This window comes from Protopterus annectens, chromosome 3.part0 (assembly GCF_019279795.1).
Source record: "Protopterus annectens isolate FY-2018-M chromosome 3.part0, PAN1.0, whole genome shotgun sequence".
Lineage (NCBI taxonomy): Eukaryota > Metazoa > Chordata > Ceratodontiformes > Protopteridae > Protopterus > Protopterus annectens.
In genome coordinates, this window is record NC_056731.1 from 594123412 (window position 1) to 594140849 (window position 17438).

The window sequence follows — 17438 nt, forward strand, 5'->3', positions numbered from 1 at the left end:
GAGTTTATATTAATGCAAAACTGTTCTAGTTTTGTAAGTGTATTGTAAAACAGCCCTGGTTTTGCCTCATGCTTTTGTCATGTCCATCATAATATGCATTATTTTCTGGTAAATCGCTGGGGATTACAATAAGTCAGTAATGCCAGACATCAAAGATTCAGACTTGTTCTGCACATTAATGCAAAAGCTTTTTAAGTGAATCATGTGTTCATGAAAGAATGAGTGGGTGGTAATTGCAGAACTTCCCTGGTTTTGCCACATAGTTTTGTCATGTGTGTGTGAGTTTAAGTGTTTAAAAGATGTGTGTGTGTGTGTAAGAAATAGGTAGGTAAAGGCAGGTGTGTGAATGTGTGTTTTAAGTGTGTAGAGTATCTGTGCTTAGTCATTGATTAGTATTACACACAGAAATACACATAACTAACTTGGTATTAATTAATGTCTTGGTAAATTTGTGAGATCATTGGTTAGGCTACAAATGATCTGCTGGATCAACAGCCTGTTATGAACCTTTAACCTATGATCTCATATGTACACAAAACAAATGTAACTGCAGCTTCCTTTTATACAATAGCCAGACTTCATGGAACAGAGTGATGGTGCCCTGATTGTGATCCAGATGTCCTGAACTTTAGTGCCTCTGACACAAGAGGAGGAAATATGGGGTGTGAGAAAAAGTTGCTTGTTTCAACTCGCCTGTTACTGAAGGCAGGATTGGGGTAGGGCATGTGTCTGGGCACACTTCCCAACATCTAACATTCCTACACTTATTATGCAGAGCAGGTAAAGCTCCATGTGGTGCAAAAAATTATGATCAGATTTCTCTGATCTTAACTATACAGTTATGTGTTCTTGAAATGAATGTTATGATTCACCTCATTAGCTTCTCTGTTCCATTCTAGAGGTGGATTTCCTGACATCTGGTTCTTGAACATGTAACAGTTTGCTTATGATCAGAGATTTGATCATAATTATTCATGTTTTCTTAATCATGTCCTGAAATTTTTAATCTGGTGTAAGGAGGTCCATCTTCATCAAGCAGTACGAGTGAAATCGCATGTCCAGTCAGCTCAGCATCTAAACCTTTTCCAGGGTATTACTCCATCCTTTTTGCCCAAAATGGCTTGCCATCTCGCTTCCTGTCCAGGTCTCCTGCTGCTCATCATGTTTCCATTGGAGACGGATGCTTTCAGGCAACTTTGCTTTAAAGTTAACTACTTTGTGTAAAACATTGCTGAATTTTGCAATTATCACATCCTTTTTTGATTGGAATTACTATTTTTGCAGCTTTCCAATCTACAAATCAGGTCAGGTCCATCTGATTTCTTTTTAGCAGGGTATTGCTTTCAATCCCTTTGGCCTTTGCATTCTACACAATATGTTTTTTACTTTCTATTAAACTGTTAGTGCATACATTTAATCTGTCATTTAATTAGATGTTAATATTTTCTAGTACTGAAGCTCTCTAGATCAGTTGCTGTCTCTTGTAGATTTTGGGTAGTTTATGTTACATTTATTCCTTGGCTCTTGTCTGTACTTTCTAAAAATATTTTGACTGTGGATAGTCATGCATTTAGAAAGTGTATTTAATATGGCCACAAAAAATGCCCAGAACAGACACTCTTTTTGCTATCTGGCTAAGTGAGGAGCACTTTGAATAGAAATGTGGCATTTTTGCTTCTTTCTATCTCCAGATTACAAAGGACTGAAATAACCTTCTTTTTAAAGGTCTTAAGGGTAGTTGTGCATCCACTCCTGAAGGGACTTGACCTTGAGAACAGTCTTTGGGATGACACTATTGGGCTCAAGGACAGAGCCTACACTTTTGTTTTTTTCTAACCACAAAGATAAAGAAATAATAGACAGAAAACACAGGTGAAAACTATACTTCTAAAGAGTTTTTTTTCAATCAGCTTCTAAATAATACAAGGTGGAAGAATTTTCTAAATTTTCTGTAACCACTCCTTTTTTGGGGGGGGGGGGGTTACCAGGATGCCTGTAATATTAGTTGAATATCCATTTAGACAGATCAGATATGGGTGTTTCCTCTGTTTCTTTTATACAGGTATGTAAGAGTCTGTAATCTGGACCATTTCCAGACAGGCCCATAAATTCCTACTATTGCTGTTCTTTTACACTGGATGTAGACTATGAAATGATTGTGAGGGCTTTTCTGAAGGTGTTGCAGGAAATTTTACTCATGTCATCCACCTCTGATACCAGTGGAGGCAAAGGCATTAGTATGAAATTTCTGAAGGATGTGGAGTCTTAAACTCAAATGTTTGTCATTATTTAATGACTTCAATCCTCAGCTACTTGACAGAAAAGTACAGATTTTAGGAGGAACACAAAAAATATGAGGCAAAAATCTGGACATTCTGCAAAAATCTGTACAGTTGAGAGGTATGATGGTGCTTACTGCAGTATTAAGTTTTATTTGCATAAACATGTACAAAAGCAAAAATCAACTAGTTTTATGTATTTATTGTTTGTTGTTGTCCAGGTTAGCATGATACACATGTTAATCATCAGTGTAGCTGAAACACGTCAGATTTTTTTTTTTGTTTTAATCCCATACCTGACACTTTTTTTTTTTGTTCAGTAACATCATTGATAGAAGATCTGCAAGATATTGACAACAAAGGCAGTAGTAGCCTATCGGAGACTTTAGGTTGTCTTATAACTTCAAAGCCGATGCATCAGACAAGAAGCGAGCATTCAGATATAGCAGCGATATGATGTAGTTCATTACTGACAGCAATTCATTTTCGAAATTCTTCATGTTCTAGGTTTTGCATAATTTTAGGATGCAGATAAAATAAGTTGAACTGAGCAGTGTTACTGCTGGAAAAGCAAGACGTCAGTGAAGAAACTAACAGTCAAGCTACGGAATATAAATACTTGTTCTGTAATAACTCTCAAAATCCATGCTACTGTGTTTGCTCGGTGTGTCGAATACAAATCCTTGGCAACACTAACTCAATACCAAGTTTATCTGCTAGTGATCTTGCATGACTGAGAATGTCATTCCTAAAGTGCTCTTCAGCATGGTTGCGGTGCTCCTTGAATATTTTAATAAGTCTGTTGATGTGTTGTTGAGCCTCTACTATATCAAGTTGAACAGACTACAACATCTGGGCAATGGGCTCAAGAACTGATGAGTCATTTTCAATAATGAAGAGAGAAATAAGAAACGTGCATGAAGAGCAAGCACTGAGTAATATATGTGCATTTTGTCTGGTTTCACCAGCAGTGCTCTTCTGAAGATTAGCCAGACAGTCAAATATTTTCTCAAAGTTCTGACTAAACACAAGAATGGATCTATATTTCTTGATCCATCATGTCTCACACAGAAGAGGTATATTTGGTACCAATGCTCGTCATTTTGGACTGTCATGGAAAAAATTAATAATCTTCTTGATAACACCAACAGCACTACTTATTTCAGGAACATCATTCAGATCATTGACTACAAGGTTTAGTCTGTGAGATGCGCAGTGGATAAAGGCTGCTTTTGGATACTTTTCGCGAATCTTTGCCTGAACACCATTCTGGATGCTTGCCGTTATGGAGCAGCCATCATAGCCTTGTCTGAGTAATTTTTCCAAGTCTGGACCATACTTTATTTATTCACTGACAATGACATTTGATACAGACTGTGCATCTCTCGCAACAATGGGAACAAAAACCGTAAACTCTTCTTGAATACAATCATCATTAACAAACCGAATGCCCAATGACAGCTGCTCAATGCCTGAGATATCTGCAGTTTCATCTGCTAATAAACTAACTCCAACTGCCCTGTTCACTGCACAAATAATCTCCTTTTGAAGTACGTTTGCATTCTGTCAACAGCTCATTTTGCACCCCATGGGATGTGTACCAATCATTTTCTGCAGCTGTTTCACTGTGCTATTTCAATATTGTGTTGCCAGCTTCAATACAAAAATCTAACAAGTCACAAAAATTTCCAAAAGAGCCTTCTTTTCCACCGAGGGGAATGTCATGGGTTGCACAGTAAATAATTGTGGATAAAATTGGTTCCAATTTATTTCAGTTCTCTGCAATTTGTTTTGCTACTGCTGCATCTAGCTGTGGAATAACAGCTGTTTCTGGCTTCTGTCGTGTACAAGAAAAATTGGCAGCATCTTCAGTAGAACATTTGTGCCATGATGATTGCATGTGATTTCTTGCAGACTCATTGAAGGTGTTACACTTTGCGCTCACAATAGTGATGAAGCTGCTTGCAACCCATGGTGAAGTGACTGAGGAAATAATATACAAGTTAAGCAGAGTGGGCCTTTCAGGAGAGGAGAATATGCAAGCCACAGTGAGTACTGTGACAATCAACTATATCTGAATATAACAGATTAATAAATAATGACATGCATTTCAGTTTCAGATTTCATATTATTTAGAAAATACATTCTAACACAAATCCTTCTATTTTAGCAACTTTCTAAATGTGTCCCTAGTTTTGGGCCTTGGTCCCCATCATTGTAACAGGCTTTGTCCAGATTTCTTGTGTTAAGAGATTCAGAGGTATGGTGTGTATGTGTGTCTGTATAAGGAGGAGGTAGCATACCCCTCAGCTGTCCAGGTTTTTGCAGAATGTCCGGATTTTTTGCCCCATATTCTTCCTAAAAATTATTGAAGTTGCTAAATAATGACAGACATTTGAGTTTTAGATGTCATATCCTATAGAAAAATGCATAGTAACATCATCATCTTCTTTCGGTCGCCACAGAGGATCATCTGTTTCCATTTCTTCCTGTCCTCTGCATCTTGCTCTGTCACACCAACCACCTGCATGTCCTCTCTCACCACATCCATAAACCTTATCCTAGGCCTTCCTCTTTTCCTGTTACCTGGTAGCTTCATCCTTAGCATCTTTTTCCCAATATGCTCAGCATCCCTCCTCAGCACATGTCCAAACCAACGTAATCTTGCCTCTCTGGCTTTGACTCCAAATCTTCCAACCTGGGCTGACCATCTAATATACTTATCCCTAATCCTGTCCACCCTCGTCACACCCAGTGCAAATCTTAAACTTCTTTAACTCTGCCACATCCAGCTCAAACTCCTGCCTTTTTGTCAGTGCCACTGTCTCCAACCCATATAACAGAGCTGGTTTCACTACCCTCTTGTAGACCTTTCCTTTCACTCTTACTGGTACTCGTCTGTCACAAATCACTCCTGACACTCTTCTCCACCCACTCCATCCTGCCTGTACTCTCTTCTTCACCTCTGTTCCACACTCACTGTTACTCTGAACTATTGATCCGAAGTATTTAAACTCATTCACCTTCGCCACCTCTACTCCTTGCATCCTCACCATTCCTCTATCCTCCCTCTCATTCACACACATATATTATTGTCTTAGTCCTGCTGACCTTCATTCCTCTTCTCTATAGAGCATATCTCCATCTCTCCAGGGTCTCCTCCACCTGTTCCCTACTCTCACTACAGATCACAATGTCATCTGCAAACATCATAGTCCACGGGGACTCTTGTCTGATCTCATCTGTCAACCTGTCCATCACCATTGAAAATAAGAAAGGGCTCAGAGCTGATCCTTGCTGTAACCCCACCTTAAACACATCTGTCACTCCCACCGCAGACCTCGCAGCTGTCACACCACCCTCATACATATCCTGTACCACTCTTACATACTTCTCTGACACTCCTAACTTCCTCATACAATACCACAACTCCTAAATAGGCACCCTGTCATATGCTTTCTCTAAGTCTACAAAAACACAATGCAACTCCTTCTGACCTTCTCTGTACTTCTCCATCAACACTCTCAGAGCAAGCATCGCATCTGTAGTGCTTTTTCCTGGCATGAAACCATACTGCTGATCACTAATCATCATGTCCCTTCTTAACATAGCTTCCACTACTCTTTCCCATAACTTCATGCTGTGACTGATCAATTTAATCCCTCTGTAGTTACTAGTGATCTGCAGATCACCCTTATTCTTAAAAATCGGTACCAAAACACTTTCTCCATTCCTCAGGCATCCTCTCACTTTCCAAGATTTCATTAAACAATCTAGTTAAAAACTCCACTGCCATTTCACCTAAACACCTCCATGCATCCACAGGTATGTCATCTGGACCAACTGTATAACTTGAGCACTAATCCAGGCATTCTTTAAAGTATTCAATTGTATTTATTACTGCTTATACAAGTGTAGCTATCATTCTAAGTCTTTTGGATTAATCACTTGGGCTTCAGACCAGTTGTTTTACATTAGGAAGGTTTGTGGCATGCACTGTGGTGACAGGACAGGTAGCTTACATCCTTCTAAGTTGGGAACTGCTGATTGAGAGCTCAGTGTCTGTTATTCTAAAAGTGTATTAGTTCTGGTTTAAGCACTTGGGCTTCAGGCCAGTTATTTTACATTAAGAAGGTTCGTGGTCTGCACTCTTGTGGGAGGAGAGGCTGGACTCTGCCCTTCTGAGCTGGGAATTCTGGTTAAAGGTTTATAGTGCCTGCATATTTGAACTGTTTCTTACTGAAATTGGTACTCCTTGTTTGCTGTAGCATAGACCAGATCCAGGCCTGCTGAATCTAGCTTTGTTTTTTATGCTTGTTGTTTGTTTGCTTGTTATTTCCCTGGAACGCTAATTCCACCTAAAACGCGGCTTTTCAGCGCTTCTGTGGATCCCTAGTGATATCTCCATTTCTTACTGTACTTATTTCCTTGTTTCACTTGAAAGAAAGTTACTGTTTGTCGTTTTTGCATTTAAGTTACCTGTAACACATTGCACTTAAGTTACCTGGCACTTGCTCACTAAGCAATTATATAAGTCAGCACTAAAAAATTAAAAGCACTACACCCTCACAAACTCCCCTTGAGTACCTTGTTCCCCTTCGGCCCTTGTTTTCAATTATAAAGGAATTCCCAAACTATTCTAGCATGTTCAAAGGTCAGTTGTCAATCTCCTCTCCAGTCCAGCTGGTGAATCTGGGAATCTTGAGGCAATGTTACAACTGCCTCATGTACACAGACAACCCTCTCCTCCTCCCAACAAATTCCAACACGTGAGAGATGCAACCATATAGCCAAACTGGAGGCTAAGCTCTCTCAACTCAGTACTGGCATAACCAGTCAGAAGGAGAAGGAAACCACACTCACTACAATTCCAGTCTCACATAGACCTACCACGACAGCAAACCAAACACATAATCACACAAAAACATACTCGGAGGCTCTAAATAAAGATCTGCCTAAGCAGCAGAGACCTCCAAAGCAGACACCCAAGCAACCGCTACCCCAAAACAAAACATGTGCAACACATATCTCACAAAGCCAGTGTGCCGAACAGTCACAGCCTTTTGGCTAAATAACACACATGATACACTTGTAATAGGTGACTCTATCGTCAGGCACACTGACGTCCCGCTCACGAGGCTGAACAAGGAGAAGGTCACGGTGAGCAGCCTGTTGGGCGCTAGGATCCGCCACATAACACAAGCACTCAGGTCACTCCAAGGCAAGTACAAATATGACTCAGTCATTGTCCATGCTGATGTGAATGACCTGAGACATACCTCCCTGGACTACATGAAAAGAGACATAGAAGACCTCTCTGAGCATGTAGCCCAGGCCGGTATGACCCTGACCTTGAGTAGCATCTTACCCTCACCAAAAATGATGCCACAATATGAAGACAAGATGATTAATTTCAACAATTGGCTTAAGTATTGGTGTCATTCAAAGGGGATCCAATGCCTGCCAGCCTGGGATGATATGCTCGACAAGCCATGATGCTTCGCTAAGGACAGCTTGCACCTGTCACCCCTGGGCTTTCGGATATTGGCAAAGGCTCTTGCTACCCCCATAGTGCCTTTTTAGGCAAGGCTCAAAAGACAAACCCACCTCCATAGGTATCACAAGGGATAAGAAACTAAGAGTAATGCTACTCAATGCCAGAAGTCTAAACCTCAAGATGCACACACTCGAAACTCTCCTTAGCATGGAGAACATTGATATCTGTGCAGTAACAGAAGCCTGGTTCAGGGCTCCCGAGAGCACCCCAGCACTACCAGGTTATACCTCATACCATGCTTTTTGGCTCCAAAACTTGGACGGAACTACAAAAGGAGGGGGAGTATCAATATTCATCAAAGATACCCACACCTCCAGGTTGGTGGCACAGAACGAAGCATCAGAGACTATCCATGTGCAACTAACAGTGGTTAAAACTGCCTTCCAGTTTATAGCCTGCTACAGACCACCCTCCCAAACCCAGGAACCCCACTCGGCCTTCCTGAGAACACTGGAAAATATGAAGGTCTCTCCAAACACCATTATATTGGGCGACTTCAACTACCCAAACATAGACTGGGAGCATTACTCTAGCTCCAACTCCCTAGCCCAAAGGTTCCTAGAATTCATAAACTCAAATGCTATGGAACAACTTGTTACCACTCCCACAAGAGGGGAAAACATACTGGACCTGATCATCACCAACATGGGGACTCTATGCTCCAGACCAGAAGTGTATCCCTCACTGGTAAGATCAGACCATAAACTAATCCAACTGGATATTCACACCCCAACCCCACCCCCTGGCCAGAAAACCACACTGAAAAACTTCTCTAAAGCAAATTTCACACTCCTCAAAACCGAGGTGGAATCCTTCAAAGCCCCCGGGCCTGTGGAAAATACAGCCCAGACCGCAGAATCCTTTATAAATGCATTCTATGAACACCTTCAGGAATGCATGGATCATGCAATCCCAAATAAAACCAAGACCCAATCCTCCAAAGGCAGACGTCCTGTCTGGTGGACCTCAGCCATAAACAAACTATACAATAGAAGGAGGAAGCTACTACATGATAGAGCAAAATCCCAAAAAGGGAAGGCATCTCTGATCAGTATTAGCAAAAAACTACGGGCACTCATAAAATCGTCTAAGGCCAGCTTCGAGAGAAAAATTGCACAGGACACTAAGGATAATGACAAGGCTTTCTTTAGTTACGTTAGGAACCTGGGTGGGAATTCCCAGATATGCTCAGAATTAGTCCAAAATGACAAAAAATACACCAAACCCACAGACATTGCCAACATCCTAGCTGACAGTTTCAGCGCAAACTCCCCCCCCTCCCCACCAAAAGGGCAAATATCTATCCCAGCAGAGTGCTACCCCCGTGACATCTCAGATGCTCAGGTAAGAGCTGCCCTCTCCAAAGCAAAAAATACAGTATCAATGGGACCAGACGGTGTCCCGGGCTGCGTCCTACATGAACTCCAAAAAGAGCTAAACCCAAACATAAAACTACTGTTCAGTCTCAGCCTTACTACAGGATATGTACCCAAAGAGTGGCGTACAGCAACAGTGGTCCCTCTCCACAAAGGTGGTGCCTCAACGGACCCTGGAAACTATCGCCCCATAAGCCTGACTAGCTTGGTCTGCAAAGCTATGGAAAGGATCATCATGGACCTCATAAATAAAGATGTTGGGGACCTATAGACACTGGATCCTACCCAGTTCGGCTTTAAGGGCAGATCCTGCCTCTTAAACCTAGTTAACTTCTTTGAAACTGTCACCAAGGCCATTGACGAAGGGAAGGTGGTCCACACAGCCTACCTGGTCCTCGCAAAAGCCTTCGATACAATACCCCACTCGGGCATCATAGATAAGCTCACCAGCTTAAATATAACCCCCTATGTCACTAGATGGATTGCAAACTGGCTCAAGGACAGAGCCCACATGGTTAGAATTGCTGCAGCCATGTCAGACTCCAAACCAGTTACAAGTGGCGTCCCACAAGGCTCAGTCCTGGGACATCTCTTGTTCGGTATGTATTTCTCGGAGGTACAGGCCAACACGGAAGGACTGTGGCTGACCAAGTTCGCAGATGACTGCAAACTGGGTGCCATAATCGACTCTCCAGCCGACACAAGCATCCTCCAAAAGGGCCTCATAGAAACAGACAACTGCAGCCAGAGCCATGGCATCAAGCTAAACGCCAAAAAGTGTATAGTCATCCCCTTTGGCAAAAACAAAGTGCCCACAAATTACCACATAGGTGGTAATCCATTAAGTACAGAAGAAGTAATTAGGGACCTGGGGACCCAAGATAATAGCAATCTCTCATTTGACAACCACGTGGCCAAAGTGGTTAGAAAAACATTTTATATAGCCCACCTAATCATGAAGGGATTCACATCTAGATCAGGGGAGGTCATCGTGCCTCTTTACTCATCCCTCATCAGGCCCATAATCGAGTACAATGCCCCTTTTGGGATGTACCTTACCAAACACCTGCAGCAACTGGAAAGACCCCAAAAGTACCTCACCAAGAGAATCAAAGGGCTCAAACAGATGCCATATGCTGCCTGGTTAAAGAAACTCCAGCTCTACTGAGTGGCATACTGCCTGCTCAGAGGCGATCTGTGCCTGACATATAAAGCCATGTCCAACCCGGAATTAAGGGACATACTGCACCTCAAAAAATCCAAATCCCATCGAGCTACGCGCTCGAGAGACTTGAACCTCAGCACTGAAATAAATAGGACATGCTGGAGGGACAGATTCATAACCAAGAGGCTCCCTTCACTCTGGAATAAAATCCCAGTCCAGGTTAGGCAGAGTCCCTCATTGACTCTCTTCAAGAGGAATCTTGATGAGTGGATGGGAGATCGTAGGTTTACCCCGGGTATCACTTCTGTGTCACTGTTAGACAGAGGCACAGTATACTAACCTCGAAAAAGGGCATAGCAAAATTAATTTAAAATGGGTGGCGAAAGCCAAACATACTCTGGCTAGGCTTATAAATGCCCTAGGGCAGATAGCCTAGTATGAACCTATGAACAGCCTTTCCATTCTTCATCCTCTACATAGCTATCCTTACTTCCTCCTTGCTAATCCATTGTACTTCATGATTCACTATCCCTACATCATCCAACCTTCTCTCCCTCTTATTCTCTTCATTCATCAATCCCTCAATGTACTCTTTCCATCTCCTCAACACACTCTCCTCACTTGTGAGTATGTTTCCCTCATTATCCTTTATCACCTTTACCTGCTGCACATCTTTCCTAGCTCGGTCCCTCTGTCTAGCCAATCGCTACAGGTCCTTTTCTCTCTCCTTAGTGTCCAACCTTTCATACACCTCTTCATACGCCTTATCCTTAGCCTTCGCCACCTCTCTCTTTGCCATGCACCTCATCTCCTTATACTCCTGTCTACTTTCTTCATCTGTCTGACAATCCCACTTCTTCTTTGCAAACCTCTTTCTCTGTATACTCTCCTGTACTTACTCATTCCACCACCATGTCTCCTTATCGTCCTTCCTCTGTCCAGATGTCATACCAAACACCTTTGTAGCCATCTCCCTTACTAGCTCTGCTGTAGTTACCCAGCTATTTGGTAACTCTTCACTGCCACCCAGTGCCTGTCTTAACTCATCCCTGAACTCCACCTCACAATTACCCTTCTTCAATTTCCAGCATTTGATCCTTGGTGCTGCCCTCACACTCCTCCTCCTCTTCTTGATCACCGTCATCCTACAAACCACCATCCTATGCTGCCTAACTACACTTTCCCCTGCCACCACTTTACAGTCTTCAATCTCCTTCAAACTGGCCCTCCTACATAAGATATAATCCACCTGTGTGCATCTTCCTCCACTCTTGTATGTCACCCTATGCTCCTCCCTCTTGTTAAAATACGTATTCACCCCAGCTATGTCCATCCTTTTCGCAAAATCCACTAACATCTGACCTTCTGCATTCCTTTGTTTAACGCCATACCTACCCATCACTTCGTCATCCACTCTGTTCCCTTCACCAACATGTCCATTGAAATCTGCTCCAATCACCACTCTCTCATCCTTGGGTACAGTCATCACTACTTCATCCAACTCACTCCAAAATTTTTCTTTCTCATTCATCACACACCCAACTTGTGGAGCATATGCACTAACAATATTCATCATTACACCATCAATTTCCAGTTTCATAAACATCACTCTATCCGACACTCTTTTCAACTCCAAAACACTCTTAGCATACTGTTCCTTCAGGATAACTCCTATGCCATTTCTCCTCCCATCCACATCATGATAAAACAATTTGAACCCACCTCCGATACACCTAGCCTTACTCCCCTTCCATCTGGTCTCTTGCACACACAATATACCAACCTTCCTTCTGTCCATCAAATAAAATGCATACTAATATAAATCCTGTTATTCTAGCAATGTTCTAAGTTCATGAGATCAATATTTATAATCTGTCCCTATTTATGTTGGGTTTTGTCCAGATTTCTTGCAGAGGTTGAGGTGTGTGAGAGAAAGTGAAATACCCTATTTAGAGTTAGCACATAGAATTTATTTTCAAGTGTATTTTCAAGGAATTGTGAGCTTCAAGGGAAGAGAAGTTTACTGCTGCTCATGCTAAGTCTGCTTAAAATGTGCAACTGTTTTGTTTAGTAAATGGTATCATTATTGTGGTATAGAATTTTAAAGCAGTGTTAGTAGTACAGCAGGTAGCATGCTTGCATCTTGATGCAGAGGGCTATAGGTTCTACTCCCACAGCATGTAGATTTGTATTTTAAGGGGGTGGAGTGCTGCAGTCCTGGCTATGTCCTCCTTTGGATGAGATGTCTAATAACTATGAACTTGTTTTTCAGCTTACCACCCATTCTGTATTGCAAATATACCAGCTTACCATTTTTAATGTAACATAGGCAATGTATTCTTCAAGGGCAGCAGGCACTGAATATGTTGATGAAATGCTGAAATCTAAAGTTGTTTTCTAGCAACGACCTCTTCATTAGTTTCAGATCTTTATAATGTGGAATTATTCAGATGACTTTTACTTCTGCAGAGATTGTGTATACTGACTGACATTGATGGCTTGTAATGACAAAAGTTTAAGTGGCCTTTTATGGTTGAAATGTTTTGAATTGGGCAGTTTGTCATTATTGGCTCATATGTTTTGTTTCATTGCTTGCTGGAAATACATTCAAAACTATAAATTTAAAACAGTCTAACAAGTGGTGCTGTATTATAGAAGGGATATAATTAAAGTATTTTATATTATAATTAATACAATCTGTATATATTATAATTGTGCATAATCATATGTATAAATATGTACACTTTTTATGCATGGCTACTCTTGCTTATCACAGTAACAGGAAGGATACTGTAATGGCTGTGTCAAGAAAAAAGGTCTAAAGCTTTTAGTTAAGCATATAATGAAGTCGTTCACATCAGTGATAATGCAGACCCAGTTTCATATAACTAAGGGTCAACCATACAAAATCAGAAAACACCCAGAATTTCCCTTGCCCACTCAGTAAAAGTAATCTTGAAAATATAATTAATAATGTGCATATATTAGGGCTATTGGAATTATCTATAAAAAGATGAAGTGATGATTTGCAACTATGTCAATGGTGGGATTATGAAAAAATGCTTGATTAAGCATTAATTAAAAGATATACATAATTTAGTGAATGCACACAGTTTAAGTTAAATACAGCTATAACGTGTCATGCATTCAGAGCACAGAATGCCAGCTTTTATTTAAACAGCAACTTGTGTTACTGAGAGCTAATCTTGGAAGCCAAATAACACTAGTGTTATAATCTAATCTGTTTAAATCTGTATAATCTGAACAGGCTCATGGGACTCAGTTTAGTGTCCTACATGAAAAATACTGAGCTAATGAACACTATTCCCCAGTAGTTGTTTCTAAGTCACTTACAAATAAATAAATAAAACAAGGGGAAGTATTTTGAGGTAAAACAAATATCTTGTCTTTATGGTAGGTAAAAAGTAAAACTCTGTTAGTACCCAAGAAAATAAAATGATTACTAGCAATGAATGAGAAATTATTTCAGTATAGAGAACTGAACAGCCAAGCCTTCTTGATCTGAATTCAAAAGGGCTGCCAGCTGAAAGTTCCCTTGAGTTAGTTGCAATGTACATGGGGTATGTAAAACAACTTATCACGGATTCCTAATTAAATCCAGATATCTGTAATCATTGTAGAAGTAAAGCATAAAACAGTATGCACACTAAGAATTTTGACAGTGTTTATGGCAACTGGGGAGAAATAGCCAAGTAATGGGACCCTGTAATGGCTGCGTGGGGGAGGGGGCTGCATGATTGGAGGGGGTGGGGCTATGTGGGTGGAGGGGGTGGGGCTATGTGGGTGGATGGGGTGGGGCTTTGTGGGTGGGGCTCTGGGTTTGCACCCCCCTGCAAAAAATCCTGCGGGCTCCCTTGGTAGATAGATATATAAATTAACACATAAATACATATATAGGATCTACTTCAGTAGACCGAAAGTTCACTTACCCAACTTTCAGATAGCCAAGAGTGGTGGTGTTTGTATCTGTGTGATGTGTGTTTGTGAGAGCGGGTGTGGAATGCATGTTGGTGGGTTTTGTGTGTGTTGGTATTTAGTGTGACCTCGGAGTTAGTATATATAAGTATTGGGGGTGCATGGGGGGCTTACCTCCTGCTTACAGTGGGTGTGTGTGTGTGTGTGTTTGTGTGTGTTGTGCGGAGGTAAGTGTAGTTGTGTTTGTGTGTGTGCTTTAACAGTCGCGATTTTGGGTTTCGTGGTTTTGGTTTTCTTTTTCTGGTGTTTCGGCTTTATAGTCTCGAAATACTGAAATTCGATATTTCAGTATTGAGATTATAAAGTGAAACCATATATATATATATATATATATATATATATATATATATATATATATTCTAAAACTCAAAGTTTCAAAACTTTGAAGTTCAAAAGCCAAGACCAGAAGCTCAAAGTTTTGAAACCTCAAACATTTTGAATGGAGATCGCTATGCAGAGTGGAACAGGATATTTACCATTTTCCTCACTATAGTGCAATCCCTTGCATTGGTATATTTAATTAGTAGGAGGTGTGGGGATGCAGGTGAGCTTGCCCCCCTGAAAAAAACATAAAAAAACTGTATTTTTCATTTTCAAAATTTGCCCTAACCCTACGGTCCATGACTATCGCACCATAGTGGAGGACATAGCTTGTTTTTTATGTCCTCCACTATCCTGCGGTGTTTTCAGTGAAGTGCACTTACGCAAAAGTTCACTTTCATTAAAGTGAACTTCCGCAGAAGTGAGGCTTCCTATTACAAGTTCGAAGTAGTGAACTTTCATTCTTGTACTAGGAATCCATATATATATATATATATATATATAAAATACAAACACACACATATATATTTACATATGAGTAACTGAGTGTGTGTTTGCGCTGTGTGCCTGTACAACATTTTTGCTAGTTACTTATTTGGACAGCTTATATTTCATTTCAGATCTCAGCATTCCCTACAGATCCATTTTTCCCAGGGCCTGACATGTCCGATCAGCAGACAGATCCCATCCCTCCAGCTGAGATGAACTCTATATCTGTGTTTGGTATGATTCCCTCCATGACCATGGAGAGAAGCAGAGAAGCTATAGCCATCGTACTGAGGCCAAGCTCAATTATTTAAGTCTTTCCTATCAGTGAAGTACAAGCCAGATGTGACTCATGTTAGTATGCAATGGTATAATAAGAAAATGCCTCAGCCTATGTGATGGAGTATTCTTCTTCCCCAGCCTGCCTACGGCAGTAATAGTTTTGCTTTCAAGGTCCCAGTGTCACCACCAGGGCTCATGGGATAGTCACACCCCAGCACACCTCCACACCTTACCTCATTCCTTTACTTCCCAGACAGCTCCTGCAGACATCCAAGTCACTAACTGAACACAGGACATCTCTGTCATAGTCGAGGCTTTTTCCAACATGCCAACAGAGCAGACAACATGTGTCGGTATAACTGTATATTCTATATGCAATTCATTGATCGATCTAATGCCACATTACATCAAAATCAAAAATACATTGCAAGTTACTGTCATTCTGTCCCTCAATTGTGCACGCAGTCATTTGACTGTCAACATACAACTGGTAGTTTGATCTCTTAATACACTGGTTGTGCCTTAAATGCATGGAGCCACAGCATTAAGATTTTTAGGTTTATACACAAATATCATTTTAAAATTTTATATAGTTCTTTGGGATGATAAAGTTACCCAAACATGCAGGTATGAGCCATCAACATCCCTAGAGGTTTACTCAGAGACTGAGAGACCCTGAACGAAACAAAGGCATAAAACAATCATCCAAAAATTATAGTGCATACGGCAATAAAATATGTACACAGAAGTAGATATGGTGCAACTAATTATAAATTTGTATTTTTGCCTCATTTCCAGGTGATGGCTGAACTGATCTTTAAGCAGCACGCTAACCTAGTTAAAAAACATACATGACATTAAAATATAATTCAAAAGTATCTCATGAACATTGGGTTATAAATGCAGTTACTGAGCAGCAAGTTCTCAGCAAAGTGTGTTATGGTTACACAATGAATAATGTACTAGGAAGTTATCTGGTTACTTTTAGCTTCTGGTTCCAAAATAGGCGCTAAGCACTGCCAGCTGTGTATCTCAGTTTTTGTTAAATAATGTAGATTACATAATTACAAATAGTATTTTTAAGTAGGCAAATGCAAATTAAAAAATGTTGAAGATTTCCAAACACCTTGCTGAAAGTCTGTGATAATAGGGCTAATAGGGATTCAATCATTTAAATTATGCTGGTATGCAATAGGGTTAAATATTTCAGTACACTATTAGATTACAATTCTGACAATGAACATCAAATACAAAGAAGTATCATAAAATGAATGAATTAAAGATAGCATGTTCAGAAAGCTGTGCATCAGACCATACCTGAGTATGTGATTGCTGTACATAGCCCTGCGGAGGAGGGGGATGAAGTACTGGCTGTGGTCCTGCAGACCCTGAGCCTGTAAAATTCCCAGGTGGAAGCTGCTGATTTGTGGACTGCATTACATAGCCTGGCTGCTGGGAAGGGTGAGGCATTAAGGATGATGGATAAACAGTGCCAGCTGAAGTCTCAGAGGCCTCTGCAGATGACTGATGGCTTAAATTCATCTGGTTGAATTGTGATGTCAGCTCATCCCGCTGCAAAGTTAACATGAATCAGTCAGACACCAGTCACAGCTGTGCACAAAGAAATCAACCAAAATTAAAACGTATTCCATGCAAAGAAAAAATAGGGAAGAATGCACAGTTACTTCAAGGGCTCACTTAGAGATACCTTGCGTAACAAAAGAGAATTATAGCTTAGTCAGTGTCCATATAGCCTATCCTTCTGTATCTAATCCTGCTTATTCAGTAGACACCTTCACCTACCAACATATTAACTGGTATGTGTACATACATTTCCAAAATAACTCATCTTTGAAACATTCACTCTCTTAAGAAAAGTAATCTATGTTATCACATTCTGGAGTAAAAGAGGGAAACTGGCCAAGGAATTAACTCACAAATAAATTAATATGTTTCAAAAGATCAAATCAAAGAAA

At 40.7% G+C, this 17438-nt stretch overlaps 1 protein-coding gene across 13 annotated transcripts in view; it reads right to left on the reverse strand.

Annotated features, from left to right (window-relative positions):
• ARPP21 (cAMP regulated phosphoprotein 21) overlaps positions 1-17438 on the reverse strand; it is a 1402215-nt gene that overhangs the window by 312693 nt on the left and 1072084 nt on the right. For 12 of the 13 annotated variants that reach the window (XM_044065000.1, XM_044064996.1, XM_044064997.1 and 9 more), the window contains one exon: positions 16780-17034. The exons of the other annotated variant lie outside the window; for it this stretch is intronic. In XM_044065000.1, the coding sequence (XP_043920935.1) occupies positions 16780-17034 (255 nt within the window). The remainder of the gene's footprint in view (positions 1-16779; positions 17035-17438) is intronic. 13 annotated transcript variants of the gene reach the window in all.